The 15,441-nt window shown below is 50.6% G+C and overlaps 5 protein-coding genes and 1 non-coding gene across 6 annotated transcripts; 4 read left to right on the top strand and 2 right to left on the bottom strand.

The window, feature by feature from the left end:
* The first annotated feature begins 1,244 nt into the window (after positions 1 to 1,244).
* BO87DRAFT_402675 (glycoside hydrolase family 35 protein) lies at positions 1,245 to 5,031 on the top strand. Its single transcript, XM_025625702.1, has 9 exons — positions 1,245 to 1,692; positions 1,747 to 1,823; positions 1,885 to 2,187; positions 2,240 to 2,506; positions 2,554 to 2,569; positions 2,616 to 2,711; positions 2,759 to 2,893; positions 2,940 to 3,606; positions 3,654 to 5,031. Exons 1-9 carry the CDS (start codon positions 1,558 to 1,560, stop codon positions 4,979 to 4,981), a joined length of 3,024 nt encoding a protein of 1,007 aa, XP_025485133.1. The 5' UTR covers positions 1,245 to 1,557; the 3' UTR covers positions 4,982 to 5,031.
* A 211-nt stretch (positions 5,032 to 5,242) lies between these two features.
* On the bottom strand, positions 5,243 to 5,313 carry BO87DRAFT_t9. The gene has a single exon. It is a non-coding gene; the product is annotated as a tRNA-Gly (tRNA).
* Positions 5,314 to 5,695: 382 nt separating this feature from the next.
* BO87DRAFT_411640 (uncharacterized protein) lies at positions 5,696 to 7,255 on the bottom strand (the record flags this gene model as incomplete). Its single annotated transcript, XM_025626450.1, has 1 exon — positions 5,696 to 7,255. The coding sequence occupies one exon, from the start codon at positions 7,253 to 7,255 to the stop codon at positions 5,696 to 5,698; it is 1,560 nt and encodes a 519-aa protein (XP_025485134.1).
* A 355-nt stretch (positions 7,256 to 7,610) lies between these two features.
* On the top strand, positions 7,611 to 9,758 carry BO87DRAFT_402677 (uncharacterized protein; the record flags this gene model as incomplete). Its single annotated transcript, XM_025625703.1, has 3 exons — positions 7,611 to 7,659; positions 7,723 to 8,117; positions 8,166 to 9,758. 3 exons carry the CDS (start codon positions 7,611 to 7,613, stop codon positions 9,756 to 9,758), a joined length of 2,037 nt encoding a protein of 678 aa, XP_025485135.1.
* A 220-nt stretch (positions 9,759 to 9,978) lies between these two features.
* On the top strand, positions 9,979 to 11,223 carry BO87DRAFT_454488 (nucleoside-diphosphate-sugar epimerase; the record flags this gene model as incomplete). The annotated part of the gene is made up of 2 exons (XM_025628561.1): positions 9,979 to 10,312; positions 10,397 to 11,223. Exons 1-2 carry the CDS (start codon positions 10,087 to 10,089, stop codon positions 11,221 to 11,223), a joined length of 1,053 nt encoding a protein of 350 aa, XP_025485136.1. The 5' UTR covers positions 9,979 to 10,086.
* Positions 11,224 to 11,736: 513 nt separating this feature from the next.
* BO87DRAFT_411643 (Clr5 domain-containing protein) lies at positions 11,737 to 13,260 on the top strand (the record flags this gene model as incomplete). The annotated part of the gene is made up of 3 exons (XM_025626451.1): positions 11,737 to 11,855; positions 11,902 to 12,116; positions 12,190 to 13,260. 3 exons carry the CDS (start codon positions 11,737 to 11,739, stop codon positions 12,939 to 12,941), a joined length of 1,086 nt encoding a protein of 361 aa, XP_025485137.1. The 3' UTR covers positions 12,942 to 13,260.
* Between the last annotated feature and the right edge of the window lie 2,181 nt (positions 13,261 to 15,441).

Raw genomic sequence — 15,441 nt, forward strand, 5'->3', positions numbered from 1 at the left:
TCTCGTTCATTCCGCTTGCTCTTCTTACATTGGACATGTCAAGCTCTGGCTGGATACTACCATGTCAAGGCGAACCGACTCATGCATCTTAGAGACTCTCGCTTGGTGCTTGGATGCAACTATAGAATATCCTGGTCGAAGACATCTCGGGGTCACCGCACCGTGATTGTATGTAAAATGACCTTGCAGTCGTTTGCTGCTTGACAGACAGTAATATGGTATCGGATTGATTTTCACGCCTACTAGGAGAGCGAGGTGCTTGGATTTTCTCACTTGGCGAAGACGTATCTGCCGTAGCTTAACTAAGCTACAATCCAATTCTCAATCCGGTGGCTGCTATGGTATATCATTGTGTGTGGAGCTCAGAAGAGTCGTCGAGGTCGGTATGGCCGGGAAGCAAGCCAACTATCCGGAAGCCTACATGGTTGAGCATTTAGTGCTCAAAGATGAAGCCCATTCGATAGACTGAACAATTTCACTCGAATGAATAGACTTCGGACAATGGTCGGAGATACTTAAGGCAGACACGTCAGAGCATGTATCGCTAGTTGGCCTGGACCCGTCGGCTAATTTAATCAAGCTCGGACAGCTGAACTGTGTTGTTTGCTTGAAGTTGCATGTCTTGCTACTTTACCTTTGGGGTGCTGCACGTCCTTGGACACAGATGTATACAAAAGTTGTTCCTCCAGTCATATCTGGTGGCATGATTTCGGTTGGCGAGCGGCGAAGGATTTCGTCATATAGTTTGGAGGATGACTGACTAGACTCCCAGACAGGTCAGTGATTGCAATATCCAACACGGACAAGAAACCAAGATTTCTCCGGTGGCACCCCGTAGGTCAGCCATCCGGAAGCTTAGGCTGATTGGGGCTTCGGCTCCAGGGTCCTCCCGCAGTGGGTGGGCACCATGAAAGAGAACGCTCATCTATGAGAAAGCCAACCGAAATCTGATCGTCAGGAGAGAGAGAGCATATCTTTAAATGTTCCTGCATGAGATAGTCACTGTTCCCTGAAAGACCAGCGGATAGAGGAGGGATATATGGACAAGATGCAGATGAGAAGAGGGGAGCGGGAGAGTAGAGAAGCAATTAGCCGGCGCGGGAGAGCCAATGCGGAGAAACCGGGCCAGACTAACCGGATGAGGCGTCGTCCCTGTGGAGGATCGTCATTCCAGTTGCCTGCTTCACCTTACAATCTCACTGCTTCTTGCGAGCTTGCTTGACCATCGTGGCCCTGTTCGGACCCTGCCCGCTACGCTATGCCCAACTAACCCCATGCCAGACACTCGAGACCACCAATTGACTCGACAGGTCCCACTTCCCCTCCTACGATGATGTCGGTGTTGCTAGGATCCGACTCATGGCTCGACTAGTATGTTCACAGCTCCGTACATTATTCAGCGTCGGGACGGACATTGAGGGGGTGGAATGAGGGCAATAAAGTGGCTCATTCCCCCGAGCCTGCTGGCATGATGCTTCCCCGAGCTCTCGCGGAATTTGACACTCCCCGTGCCCTTGGACCCATTGGCGTTTACTTACGCCCCGGGTGTGTTGCATCATGAAGTTTTCCTCCGCTTGTGCTATTGCCTTGCTGGCTGCACATGCTGCTGGGGCATCCATTAAGCATCGGATCAATGGCTTTACTCTCACGGAGCATTCTGACCCGGTCAAGCGGGAACTGTTGCAGAAATACGTATGCACTCCTATGGATGGCAGCACTTCTGGCAACTGACATGGTGCCTACTAGGTCACTTGGGATGACAAATCCCTCTTTATCAATGGCGAAAGAATCATGATCTTCAGTGGCGAGTTCCACCCATTCCGGTAATACTGCCCTTTCTTCTCTTTATACTCGTGTTGACTCGGGGTTTCTTGATCGCTCTAGTCTACCAGTAAAAGAGCTCCAGCTTGACATCTTCCAAAAGGTCAAGGCTCTAGGATTCAACTGCGTATCCTTCTATGTTGACTGGGCCCTCGTTGAAGGAAAACCCGGGGAATACAGGGCAGATGGCATTTTTGATCTGGAGCCGTTCTTCGACGCGGCCTCGGAAGCAGGTATCTATCTGCTCGCTCGTCCGGGCCCGTACATCAACGCAGAGAGTTCCGGTGGCGGATTCCCGGGGTGGTTGCAGAGGGTTAATGGCACTCTCCGCACAAGCGACAAGGCCTACTTGGAAGCTACTGATAAGTATGGCAAAACTCGCCCCGGAGACCTATGGCGCGTGCTGACGTTTTCACAGCTACGTTTCTCACATCGCTGCAACCATTGCCAAGTATCAGATTACCAATGGCGGTCCGATTATCCTGTATCAGCCCGAGAATGAGTACACTAGTGGCTGCTGCGGTGTGGAGTTCCCCGACCCGGTGTACATGCAGTACGTTGAAGACCAGGCTCGTAATGCCGGTGTCGTGATACCGTTGATCAACAACGATGCTTCGGCTTCGGGGAACAACGCTCCTGGAACTGGTAAGGGGGCAGTTGACATTTACGGCCATGATAGCTACCCGTGAGTTAAGCATGCGTTTGGTTATGAACACTGGCTGACAACTATAGGCTTGGATTCGACTGTGTATGTTTATCTTGCAACTCAGTGTGCTCGTTGCTAATTTGTCCAGGCGAACCCTACGGTATGGCCCTCGGGTGACCTGCCTACCAACTTCCGTACCCTTCATCTTGAGCAAAGCCCGACGACTCCATATGCGATAGTTGAGGTTAGTATACGTATCCTGACTAGCATTTCGAGTTTAACACCTCGCAGTTCCAAGGTGGTTCGTACGACCCTTGGGGAGGACCCGGATTCGCTGCGTGCTCTGAACTCTTGAACAATGAGTTCGAGAGAGTGTTCTATAAGAACGACTTTAGCTTCCAGATTGCCATTATGAACCTGTACATGGTACGTCTGCTGGAAACCTAGGCTAGTATATGGCTAATTTGGGTAGATCTTTGGTGGAACTAATTGGGGCAACCTCGGTTATCCTAACGGATACACCTCCTACGACTATGGTTCGGCTGTGACTGAATCCCGCAACATCACCCGCGAGAAGTACAGTGAACTTAAGCTTCTTGGCAACTTCGCCAAAGTGTCTCCGGGTTATTTGACGGCCAGTCCTGGCAATCTGACAACTTCCGGATATGCTGATACCGCGGACCTGACTGTAACGCCTCTGCTCGGAAACAGCACTGGCTCTTTCTTCGTGGTTAGACATTCGGACTACAGCAGCGAGGATTCAACATCATACAAGCTTCGTCTTCCTACCAGTGCTGGTACCGTGACTATTCCTCAGCTTGGTGGCACGCTCACGCTTAATGGTCGCGATTCGAAAATCCTTGTGACCGACTACAGTGTCTCTGGAACGAACATTATATACTCTACCGCCGAGGTCTTTACCTGGAAGAAGTTCGCCGACGGAAAGGTTCTCGTGCTTTACGGAGGTGCCGGTGAGCACCACGAGCTTGCCATTTCAACCAAGTCGAATGTCACGGTTATTGAAGGATCTGATTCTGGCATCTCGTCAAAGCAGACCTCCTCGTCTGTTGTGGTGGGCTGGGATGTGTCGACCACTCGCCGCATCATCCAAGTTGGCGACCTGAAGGTTCTTCTCCTTGGTAGGTTCACTTCCCCAGCTGAATCACATGAAGCTAACTATTAGCAGACAGAAACTCTGCCTATAACTATTGGGTGCCTCAACTTGCCACAGATGGCACTTCACCAGGATTCAGCACATCGGAGACGGTCGCCTCATCCATCATCGTCAAAGCGGGCTACCTTGTTCGGACTGCGTACCTGAAGGGCAGCGGTCTTTACCTCACCGCAGACTTCAACGCTACCACTTCCGTTGAAGTGATTGGTGTCCCGTCTACGGCTAAGAATCTATTCATCAATGGAGACAAGACGTCGCACACCGTTGACAAGAACGGCATCTGGTCAGCTACTGTCGAATACAACGCCCCTGACATCTCGCTTCCCAGCCTGAAGGACTTGGACTGGAAGTATGTGGACACTCTTCCTGAGATCCAGTCTTCCTACGATGATTCTCTCTGGCCTGCCGCAGATCTCAAACAGACCAAGAATACGCTTCGGTCTCTGACGACTCCTACCTCTCTGTACTCATCCGATTATGGCTTTCACACTGGCTACTTGCTCTACCGCGGACACTTTACCGCCACAGGCAACGAGAGCACCTTTTCGATCGATACACAGGGTGGATCAGCGTTCGGAAGCTCTGTCTGGCTGAACGGAACCTACCTCGGGTCTTGGACCGGTCTCTACGTAAACTCCGACTACAACGCCACCTACAAACTGCCTCAGCTCCAGGCTGGCAAGTCTTATGTGATCACCGTCGTGATCGACAACATGGGCCTCGAGGAGAACTGGACCGTTGGTGAGGATCTGATGAAGACCCCGCGTGGTATTCTGAACTTCCTGCTTGCTGGGCGTCCAGGCAGTGCCATCAGCTGGAAGCTGACCGGAAACCTTGGCGGCGAAGACTACGAAGACAAGGTTCGCGGTCCCCTGAACGAGGGCGGTCTCTACGCTGAGCGCCAAGGCTTCCACCAGCCTGAGCCTCCCAGCGGGAACTGGAAGTCTTCCAGCCCTCTTGAGGGACTCTCCGAGGCAGGCATTGGTTTCTATAGCGCCAAGTTTGACCTTGATCTGCCAAAGGGATGGGATGTGCCACTGTTCCTCAACATCGGCAACAGCACTACGCCATCCCCGTACCGCGTGCAAGTCTACGTCAACGGATACCAATATGCTAAATATATCAGCAACATCGGACCTCAAACCAGCTTCCCTGTCCCTGAGGGAATTCTGAACTACCGTGGAACGAACTGGTTGGCGGTGACCCTGTGGGCTCTCGACTCCGCCGGAGGCAAGTTGGAAAGCTTGGAGTTGAGTTACACCACTCCGGTGCTGACTGCCCTTGGGGAAGTCGAGTCGGTCGATCAGCCCAAGTACAAGAAGCGGAAGGGCGCATACTAGGTTCTGTAAATAGCACAGTCTATCTTGTCTGGTATTATCATAGGATAGCCAAATATTCTCCTGTCGGCTCAGTCAAGTGCCCGGGAGGTCGAGAAATTCAAACATTTTATGAGATGCTATTTGAAGCTACGGCACTTGAGTAGCACTGGGGTCTATCAGAAAACCAAAAAGTAGAATCAGACGAGCAATTGGAATCGTATTACCGATACCAAGGAACGGGTAGTGAGAAGGGGAGAAAGAAATGAAAAACAAAAAAGATAGTGCATCATCCGTGAATCGAACACGGGCCTCATCGATGGCAACGATGAATTCTACCACTAGACCAATGATGCTAGTTGATGTAAGGTTTGCTAATTAATGCTTTATGTTCCATTGCTACTACAGTGACGGTGATTGTAACGGCAACAAAGAATTGCATGAAGGGTTGGCATTTTTGTTGCTAATGAACTGAACTCCATCGTGTCCGATATCGGTATGTTGCGGCTGATTTAATTGGCATAGATAGTCACTTCGGGCTTCACTACCTTGGCGAATTCCTCGTCGTCGACAAGGTCGCGGCTCGTTCTCCTCTCTTGCGACCTTCTTCTCTCCCCAACGTCGGTGTTGACCAAGACGTGGCAGGTCCAAGCTATATGATATTCTACCTATCCGCTAGATTGATGAGTATATTCAAAGCAGTCGCTAAGATACAATGCGGCATCCACAAGTCCCAACTTAGGAACAACATATCTCCTCAAACTCCACATCCTGATCCAAATAAGCCCATACCGGCTCACTCAACGTATAGTTCACATAAACAGCACATTGACCCTTACTCGATGGGCTAGTGTAAACCTGCTCCTCGGAAGCCATGACCATAGCCAGACCATCCACCCGAGAGATATCCGTGAACGGCCGAGAAACAACAACCGGCGGGATTGCATTGCCATGCTGATCCACATCGAAGTCGGTCCCGACGTACATGTCAAATTTGGACCACTGCGAGGTGGTGAAGCTGCCGTTGAAATCGAAGTTCATTCTAATTCGACTCTTGTCTGGCTGGATTGCAAGCCATTGTGTGTTTTGTTTCATTTGCTCTGGTGTTACGCCATGTGACATGTCGTGGAAGGCTTTTGCGACTCTCCAAAGGGGCCCGTGGGCCAGAGTCTGGGGCTGGAGGTACATGTATGCGCCGTATACGCAGTTGGGGAAGTATCTGGGTGGGAGGTTGAGACGGGTTGGACCGCGCATGTCGATGGAAGAGAAGATACCGGTGGAGAGTTGGTTGAATGCGGTGGTTTCGGGTACTCCTTGTGCGATTAGGTGCTGGAGTCGGGCACGATACGTGAGTTGGTATAGGTAGGCGACTAGGGCGTCATTGGTTGATATCCAGCCCTGTCCATTGGGATCTGTTGCTCGCGCTTTGAGTTCTTGGAGCTTCTGACTGGAGAATCGTAGAACCCGGCCGAGGACTGGAGGTGGTGCTGGTTTGTTTGCTGCAGTGGAGGGCTCAGTATTGGAGCTTGTGCCGGGATCATCAACTAGGTAGTATGCTGATTGGTTTGATTGGAGTGCAGATTCGCGCTCTTCCGATGTCATGGAACCTGGATCTCGCAGATAGGAGCGGATCTCTGGTGGCGGAGAAAGGATAGGTGTCCCTGCAACATTCCCACCTCGCTCGGAAGGCCCAAGAGCACGATAAAGCTGTGCCAAGTCGCGTGCAAATTGAAAGAATCCACAGGCATCACAGGCAATATGATGTATACGGATACCGAGGGCGACACTCCCACAGGCGAAGCGGGTATGTTGTATGGCCAAGATCGGATCTCGACATACACCCTCTATCATCGAGTCGAAGGGCGGCAGTAGAGCATTTCCAGAATCGGGCAAGTCAGTGAGGAGAAGGCGGTTTGAATTACTCTTGATGTCATCTAGTCGTAGGCTACATCGCGCTTCAAGCAGCTCTGCTCCCAAACCAAGACTGACAATCTTGGGGCGATGGCTCCTAGGGTCGAAGTGCAGACGGCCTGTTAGATGTGGGTAGTAATCCAACACAAGAGCAAGCGCTCTTAGGAGACGGCCAACTTCGATCAGAGCATTATCGTCTGCGTTCGCATCTGATATGGGCTTCCTGTAAGCAAAGACAGCATCCACAGGCACGAATGGTAAGACCATATGATCTAGGGGTCCTAGTTTAAATGGTGACTCCAGTACGGAAACAGCTGTTTCACTTGCACATTGCAGCGGATGTTGTGAAATGACCCGGACTTGCTTTGTAGATATAGTCGCAGACATGACTAGGCTTTGGGGTAGTTTTGAGGGTGGGACAGCGTGGTTGGTTTGGGCGTTCATAGAACGAACCGAGATTTACTAGCAGCAGATTAGACCCCTGACGGAGAGTGGTCCAATTTATATGGCAAACAGATTAGTAATGACCAATAAGCACTACCTGTACTGTAGGGACACTCTAGAATATGCATGCATTGACAGTTGAGAGACTCCATGGCTCGGGACTAAGAGGCTCGGACGAATGACATCCTCGCCACGCTTTCTCCACCCCCAATTCGTCCGAACTTCACTCCGACCTCCTCTTCGTCCGAACAAAGTGGACCAGTCCAACCAGTCCAGTTAGTCAACCAAACCGTCCCTGATGATCCAGAACCGGAAAATGAGAAAAGGTACACGCAGCTGTACTGCATGTGAGTGTTAAATATTTCTCCGCGTGTCTCTGAGCCCCTGACATTGACCGCAGCCGCCTGTAGGTCGTCGTCGGAAAGTCCGCTGCATCTTTCCGTCGGAGGAATCCGACGTGTGCTCCAATTGTGACAGGCGAGGGTCTACATGTGTTCCACAAGGTGTATCTTTGGATCTGAACTCTAGGATCAATGATAGATCTCGTCAACGTCGCCGAGTGAAGTCGCGACATCAAAATACCCAGTCCGTGCCGCAAGCCACACCCGACGGGGAGACCATTCGTGGCTCGAGCCAGTTCAGTGACGTCCTGGTGGCTCTGAAAGGTCTACAAAACAGGATCGAGATATCGTTGAAATCGACTCGTAGTAATGTCCCAGCCCGAGATGTCGTCGGTCCATCACGTGGGGCCGACTCAATACAGAGTGATCGTGCCCCGATCATGAAGCTCTTGGACCATGAATTGGTAGGATACCTTACGGTACTGCGGCCAGGCTCAAGCTGAGATGAACAGATCGGTCGAGTTCCCGAGGCTGAGAAAGAGGCATCTCAGCAAGTATCAAGTCAAAGATCTAAGCACAACAAGACCTACTCATCTCACCAGCCCACTGAACATGCTGAAGCGCTCAAAGGCCTACTTGCAGCATTACCAACAGAACTTGAAATGAACGGAATCTTCAAGACTAAAAGTGGATGGTGGAACTCCTGGCGTGAATCGTTCGGGCTAAGCTGGGGCGACGAAGGCGATTCCAGCCTTGAGGTGTTCGCTATTCGGACTTTCCAAACCGGTCATCCCGCTCTACTTGGAAGTCTCTTACTCTGCTTTGCTCTCAGCACGGGTGACTTTGCAAAATATCTTTCTTCAGTAGAACATTGGATCCTGAACAATGATGAGCTTGCTGGCAGTATATATGGCTTGCAGTGTTTGATGGGCCTGGGGCTCTGCTTCATGAGTTCCTTACAGCCCCGTCGTGCGTGGGCCACATATCGTAAGGCTAATACGCTCTTGCAGCTTGCGGGAATCCATCGGACACACCGAAAGTCCAAGAGTCTGGATACAATTTTCTGGCAGTTGTTCTCGGCCGACCGATGGGTTAGTCTACTTATTGGCCTGCCATATTCAGTACCCGAGAATCTCTGTGATCTTTATATTCCTCCACCAGAAGAGGAGTCATTAGTCAAATTTCATTACCGACACCTGTCAATCCTGACTGGTCGGGTCATTGATTGCCTGCAGTCTGAAAAAAGTCCTACATTATCCACAGTCACGGGAGTGGATGAGAAAATCGATGAGATTACGGCGCATTTACCATTCGGATACCTGGATCTGGAGCAGATTAGACGATGTCGAGATGCAAAAGACAGGCACACTCGGGCTTTCCGCCTGTCTCATGTTCACAGCTTGAGAGCACAGCTATACATGCCATTATTCTTGCAAGGAGCCCAAGGCGATAAGCAGGAGTATAGTCGGATGGCTTGTGTGAGGAGCGCAAGGACTCTCCTAGAAGCGTATCTTCTCTTGCATGAGAGTGACCCTGCTGCGGCACGCACGGACAACAGCATCAAACAATCAGCACCGAGTGCGCTAACAGCAGCTGTGATTGTCTTCTTGAATATGCTCGGTTATGGGAGGAACGATGCTGCAGGTGCAGTACAGGAGAGAGCCGCCGAGAAAGTCTATGATGATGGGCTGATTGAACGGACGCTGATCGCGTTGTACAGCTGGTCAGAGGATCAACCATGTTCATTATCTGGCCAGTGCCATGCCACGCTGAAAGACCTAGTGAAAAGCAGCCGAGGATTGCACAAAGGAGAGCGTCGTGAGATTGTCGTGCCATACTTTGGCAAGGTGACTGTTGATCGCAAAGAGGGCCCTTCGCAGGCTGCTGATCCCTGGCTAGAGACTTCAAGCGGAGAAGGCCGTTTGTTGGAGTCGAATGCCGATAGCATCGCTGCCTGGCCTGCCCTGTACGATGATTTCTTTCTTACCTATTCCGGCCCATGGACAGCGCAAGATGATTATGTAGGAGGGCTCGTTGACAATGCCGATGCAGCAGCAGCTTTCGATTGGATAGCCGAGCCCGATCACGGCTTTTGCCAATACTGAATAGATAACTCGGAGACATACTCTATTGCTTACCCGGAGACTTTCCTGGGTATATACTAGAATTCGTCCGGTGCCTTATTCGCACCCCACATATTCCCAAAATTAAGTGCTGTGATTGGCTATTATGAGTGGACACGGCTGAGTATGCACGAAAGCGCTAATGTTTTGATGATGATTATTTGATGATTTGTAAGTTATGAAGTCATGTACTAACTAATGGATTGCCCCACACCGAACCAGTTAAGCATTTAAACATCACCCTTCACCAGGGTCTTTGTGCGTTAGCCAGCATCACTCAGCCCCTGAATACTTCCCAAGGGTCATCGATATGCCTACTAAGCTTTTCATCACCGGCGTGACCGGCTACATTGGCGGCGATGCCTTGTATTACCTCTCGCAACACCACCCCAGTTTTGAATATGCCGCCTTGATCCGTACAGAGGAGAAAGCGAGCCGAGTTCGCGAGGCATATCCTAATATCCGCACTGTTATTGGCAGTCTAGATGATTCGGAGATTGTTGTAAAAGAAGCCGCTTGGGCGGATATTGTTCTTCGTATGCACTGTGTCCCTTCTCCTTTCCATTACCTTATCTTTTTTATTGTGTCTGTATCAAAGACGATAGAAGCTGACGGAATAGACACCGCCGACGCCTCCGACCACGTCGGCGCAGCCAATGCCATCGCCAAGGGAATGATTGAGGGCCATTCCCCCGAAAGACCGGGCTACTGGCTGCACACCGGCGGCACCGGAATCCTGACATACTTCGATTCCGAAGTGAAGAAAGTCCACGGCGAGCATGACGACAAAGAATTCAACGACGATGAGGGAGTAAGTGAACTTGTCAATCTTCCTGCGGATGCGTTCCACCGCAACGTCGACGAGATCGTTTTCAAGACGGGCACAGAGCATTCCGACACAGTGAAGACGGTTATTGTTTGTCCACCTACTATCTACGGAAAAGGAAGAGGACCCGTGTCTTCTCGCGGTAGACAGGCCTATGAGCTTTCTAGCTTCATCTTGAAACAGGGCTACACCCCTCAGATCGGAAAGGGTCTGGCACGTTGGAATAATGTGCATGTTTATGATTTGAGTACATTGTTTGGGGCTCTCGTTGATGCAGCGCTTGATCCTAGCAAGAAGGCTGACAAGGAGATCTGGGGTGAGAAGGGGTACTTTCTCTGTGAAAACGGTGAGCATGCCTGGGGTGACTTGGCGAAGTTGGTGGGGGAGCAGGCACATGCTTTAGGACTGTTGAAGGAGAAGCCGGATGTTAAGGAGCTCTCGCTTGAGGAGGCGATCAAGTCGCCGGCGGGCTTTGAGGCTGCAAGCTGGGGTTGGAATTCGCGCGGCAAGGCGCTGAGAGGACGGAGGGTTTTAGGGTGGAAGCCACGAGAGAATAGCCTGGAGGACGAAGTGCCGGATATTCTAAAGGCGGAGGCTGCGAGGTTGGGAATCCGAGTTTAGCCTTGAGGAGTATTGTAGTCTGAACGTGCTGGACAGGGTGATTATCCCGGATGAACAGTTAAGTAGATGCAAGATGATATTAGATAATATTCATTCCGCGAGCTTCAATTGCATGCCGTGAAAAAGAGATCGATACACATACCCAACTCGATCCGATTTTGACTGTTATTCGACAACTACAACGAAAACATCAAAAAATCCAGCACATAAAACAACAAGAGTTCCATAGTAATAAACTCCAACTCACCTTGGCTCTTTGTCTAGTTACAATGCGCAAAGCCCCCAAGCTTCTGTGCCAATCCTGACGGAAGAGGATCCCTGCCGCAAGTCCGTGGCTGTGCCTCTATTCAAACTACGCACTAAGTACTTCTTAGCGTCTCCTTATCCGAGAGGCTGAGTACGAGGCTAATAACCAGCTGCGCCAACCTCTTTTACCTGAACCTCTCTTGAACCACCGGCAGTAATCAGAACAGCCGCGTTTTCTTTACAGTATACACTGGACAAAGGTTAATCATGTCTTCAAACGATGCTGAATGGAGCAAACACAAAAAAGAAGTCTCCTCCCTCTACCGCAAGAACCCACTGAACCGGGTGATGAAACATATGATCGCGAAGCATGGATTCCACAGAAAGTATGATTTACTGCCCGCATACCGATCTGTGCTCATCATGTACCAGGGAATCCGAGTACAAGAAGAAGCTCAAAGTTTGGGGGGTGAGGAAGAACGGTACGACCTCAGCATGGGTGTTTGTGCAGCGAGAGGTTACCAAACGAAAGTTACAGGGGAACGAAGATTACGAGGTGCTTATGCATGGGAAGATCTACACGGCTAAGCAGGCAGAGAGGGAAATGGCGAGACATGTTACATCTGCTACTAACTTTGCGTTGGAAGGTGAGTTTTCCCAGTCTTCATGGGCTGGTTGGGAATAGGCGGCGTGGCTGACACGAAGCTATCGGGCGAATAGGGGAGAATGACACCGCACTAGAGGGTGTGGAGGTTCCTACACCTCGACTGATGCTGAGGTCGTTGGTCCCTACGAGGGAGGTCCGCACTGATAACCTCCCTTGGATATTATTCAAGTATCAAAGTCAGTTTGCGGTAGTGCGATCATTCAGCACACCAGCCGCAAATGTTGACATGCTCAACTTACCATTTAATCGGCAATCATATAGCCAAACAGGCCCTTTGGCTCTCATCCTTAGGGGTATGGGAGGCGCTTGTGAGGTTTCATCCGTTAACCAAACGAACGTCTTCGATCTTTTCCTGCAGGACTGGGTTCTTCAGAAATCCCCGATTGACTCGTCAATTGGCAATACTTGGTTTAATCTTCCCACTGGTTTTAGTCATGATCCACCCAGCATCTTCTATCCAATACTACAGGACGGCTATCAAGATAACCGATTTTCTGGATCACGGTTCGATCGTTCAAGATTATCAGCCCCTCAACCTGTGGGGGCCCACTCTGCACTAACAGTCATTCAAAAATTATCTATACAACGGCATATTAACACAGAGAATCAGCAAATTGATCTCCACCAGTTGACTGGGTTCCTGAAACAGTACGAAGTCAAAAATAATGGGATCGAGTCGAGTCTTCTCTCTCGCGACCTCGGCGGACTTGATAATCCCTCACACCTGAGGCAAGTATTCAACACGTTCGTATTCCTTATCACGAATGACCTCATGAATATGGACGACATCACACGTGTCTTTTAATGGAGTGGGGCAAATAAATACAACTGGGTTTTCAAAGAGGTCTTCAAGTTGCAATACCCAACAGTTAACATCCTTACGATCAAACTAATCCCAGCAGCCGTACAGGCAGGGAACGTGGAGCTTGTTTCAATGCTCCTATTGCGAGGTGTCGATGTCAACGTTTCGTAGTCACGCATGCCCTCTGTTGGATGGTCAAATTTTCTATCGATGGCCTGTGCATATGCCATTCAGTATGCAACTTTAAATGAGAACAATGAGCTCATGTCACTGCTACTTGATTCTGGAGCCGATCAGGAATCGAAAATCAGCCCCGACCTCGGAGATACCCCGCTACAGATAGCGGCCGGCAGAGGAGATTTATCGATGTCGTGTATGCTGCTCGATCGCGGAGCCTACGTCAACGCTCCGCCGGGAAAGTACTCTGGCCGGACGGCGACACAGGCAGCTGGCACAAGGAAACTTAACAATAGTGGTGAGACTGCTCGAAGCAAAGGCAGATACCAACGCAGCTGCGGGCTGGCAACCCGGGAGAACCACAATGCAAGCCTCCATTGAATCGTCGCAGGTGATCAAGGCAACGTAGCCCGAGAAGGCCTGTCTACACTAGCAGGTCCCAGTTAATCATTGGCTCGGATCGGGGTAGTTGCCACTCGGCATGCTTCATTCCCCGCGTCGACTGGATTATGGTGCCTCGCTGGAACTCACTAGCTCAAACCCGGCATGGCCGTCCGAGTTGACCCCATACGCGGTGGCTCCATCCGAATGTGCTGCAAATGAGTTTGCGGGAACCGGATCCTTCACTAACCTGTCTATTGATGATTACATCAGGCAAGATTCTCGGATGTGTAGGTGAGATGTGAGGGCTACCGGATTGGGACGAGACGATCCTCGTCCCAAAAGAAAAATGATGGTTTTCATTTGTTTACACCCAGCGACCGTGCACGGCGGACTACGGGCAAACACACCAATCGAAATACCGCTTGTTGGCCGTCGGCCAACAAGCTGCGTTCTGATTGGTACTAGCCAAAAACCGACGAATTGATGAAAGAGTCCCTCCCGTTCTATTGCCCTGGCACGCCGAGGGCGTAGAAGCACGACCCGTACCCTATCCCGACACGGGGAGGTAGTTACAATGTATACTGATACGGGGCTCTTTTGGGTCTGGTAATTTGAATGAGTACAAGGATTAAATCTACTACAGATGGGAGCCGATATCAATGCCAAACCAGGTTTCTGCGGCGGGATCACCACGTTGCAAGCGGCATCGTTTTCTGGTAATTTGGTCAGTCTCTAGGTAATCCGGGACAAGCAGGGAGATGTGCATGCGCCAGCCGGGCCGGAGGATGGACTCACAGCCCTCCATGCTGCGATTCAGAAAAAAAGACCTCGCAGCACATCATCTATTAGAGTTCATGGAGGTGCAGACGTAAAAGAGCGATCTCACCCTACATGTACAACTGCTTCCGTGCCGGAAACAAAACAGACCTCCAGTATGCAGTGTACTTGGGATGGCCCGATGGCGTGCGATCTCTCGCACAAGATGGTGCAGATATTGACGTCCTGCCACCATACCCCGGAGATACCGCATATACCGCCTTGGGTCATGCGATAGAAGAGAGAGACCACCGAATGATTGAGTTACTACTGAAGTGTGGCGCTAATCCCAACAGCGCTGATATCAATGACGATGTTTCATAAACTGCCTTCACCTTCGCTCTTGCATATACATGCTCACTTGATATCATCGATTTGCTATTGAAGTATGGCCTCGGCTTCAACAATCTCATAGGAAAGAAACCGGCGCTCGAGACGGCGGTTGAAGTCGGCCAAGCGGGCGTTGTTAAGAGAATAATGACATTGATGTCGCAGTATTGCCCTGAACACTGCAGCCGATCACTCAAAACAATAATATCTCGTCTTATAATAGATAATGACTGGGCACCCGACTTCGAGATAGTCTGACTGTTGATTGACGCTGGGGCGGACATAAATGTTGCTTAAATTGACGACGACAATCCGTTATACCATGGAACACTACTTCAACGTTCAGTCAAGCGGTTTGTCAGTGGACCCAGAATAGGCGTCGTCCAGTTATTGCTCGACAATGGAGCCGACATAAATACCCCAGCAACGGACAACCTAGGAACGCCATTGAAACTAGCCATTCTGGATGAAGAAGTGGAGATCGCAAACCTACTATTCGACCACGGAGCCGACGCGAATGCCCGCCCAGCAAAGAATCACGGAGCCACGGCATTGCAAGCCGCCGCTATGCACGGATACTGTGGTCTTGCCATGCGATTGTTAGCCAAGGGGGCGGATGTGGCGGCCCCAGCAGCGCCTATTGGTGGCAGGTTGGCCATTGATGGAGCCGCAGAGCACGGATATCTCGATATGGTTCAGTTATTCCTGAATGCAGATGTAGATCGGCCGAACTTGTCATTTGTGTGTTGTAGAGCTGCCGCATCCGCAGAACGAAAGGGTCATCTCGATGTGATGA

This window comes from Aspergillus neoniger (genome assembly GCF_003184625.1).
Source record: "Aspergillus neoniger CBS 115656 unplaced genomic scaffold BO87scaffold_1, whole genome shotgun sequence".
Classification (NCBI taxonomy): Eukaryota; Fungi; Ascomycota; class Eurotiomycetes; order Eurotiales; family Aspergillaceae; genus Aspergillus; species Aspergillus neoniger.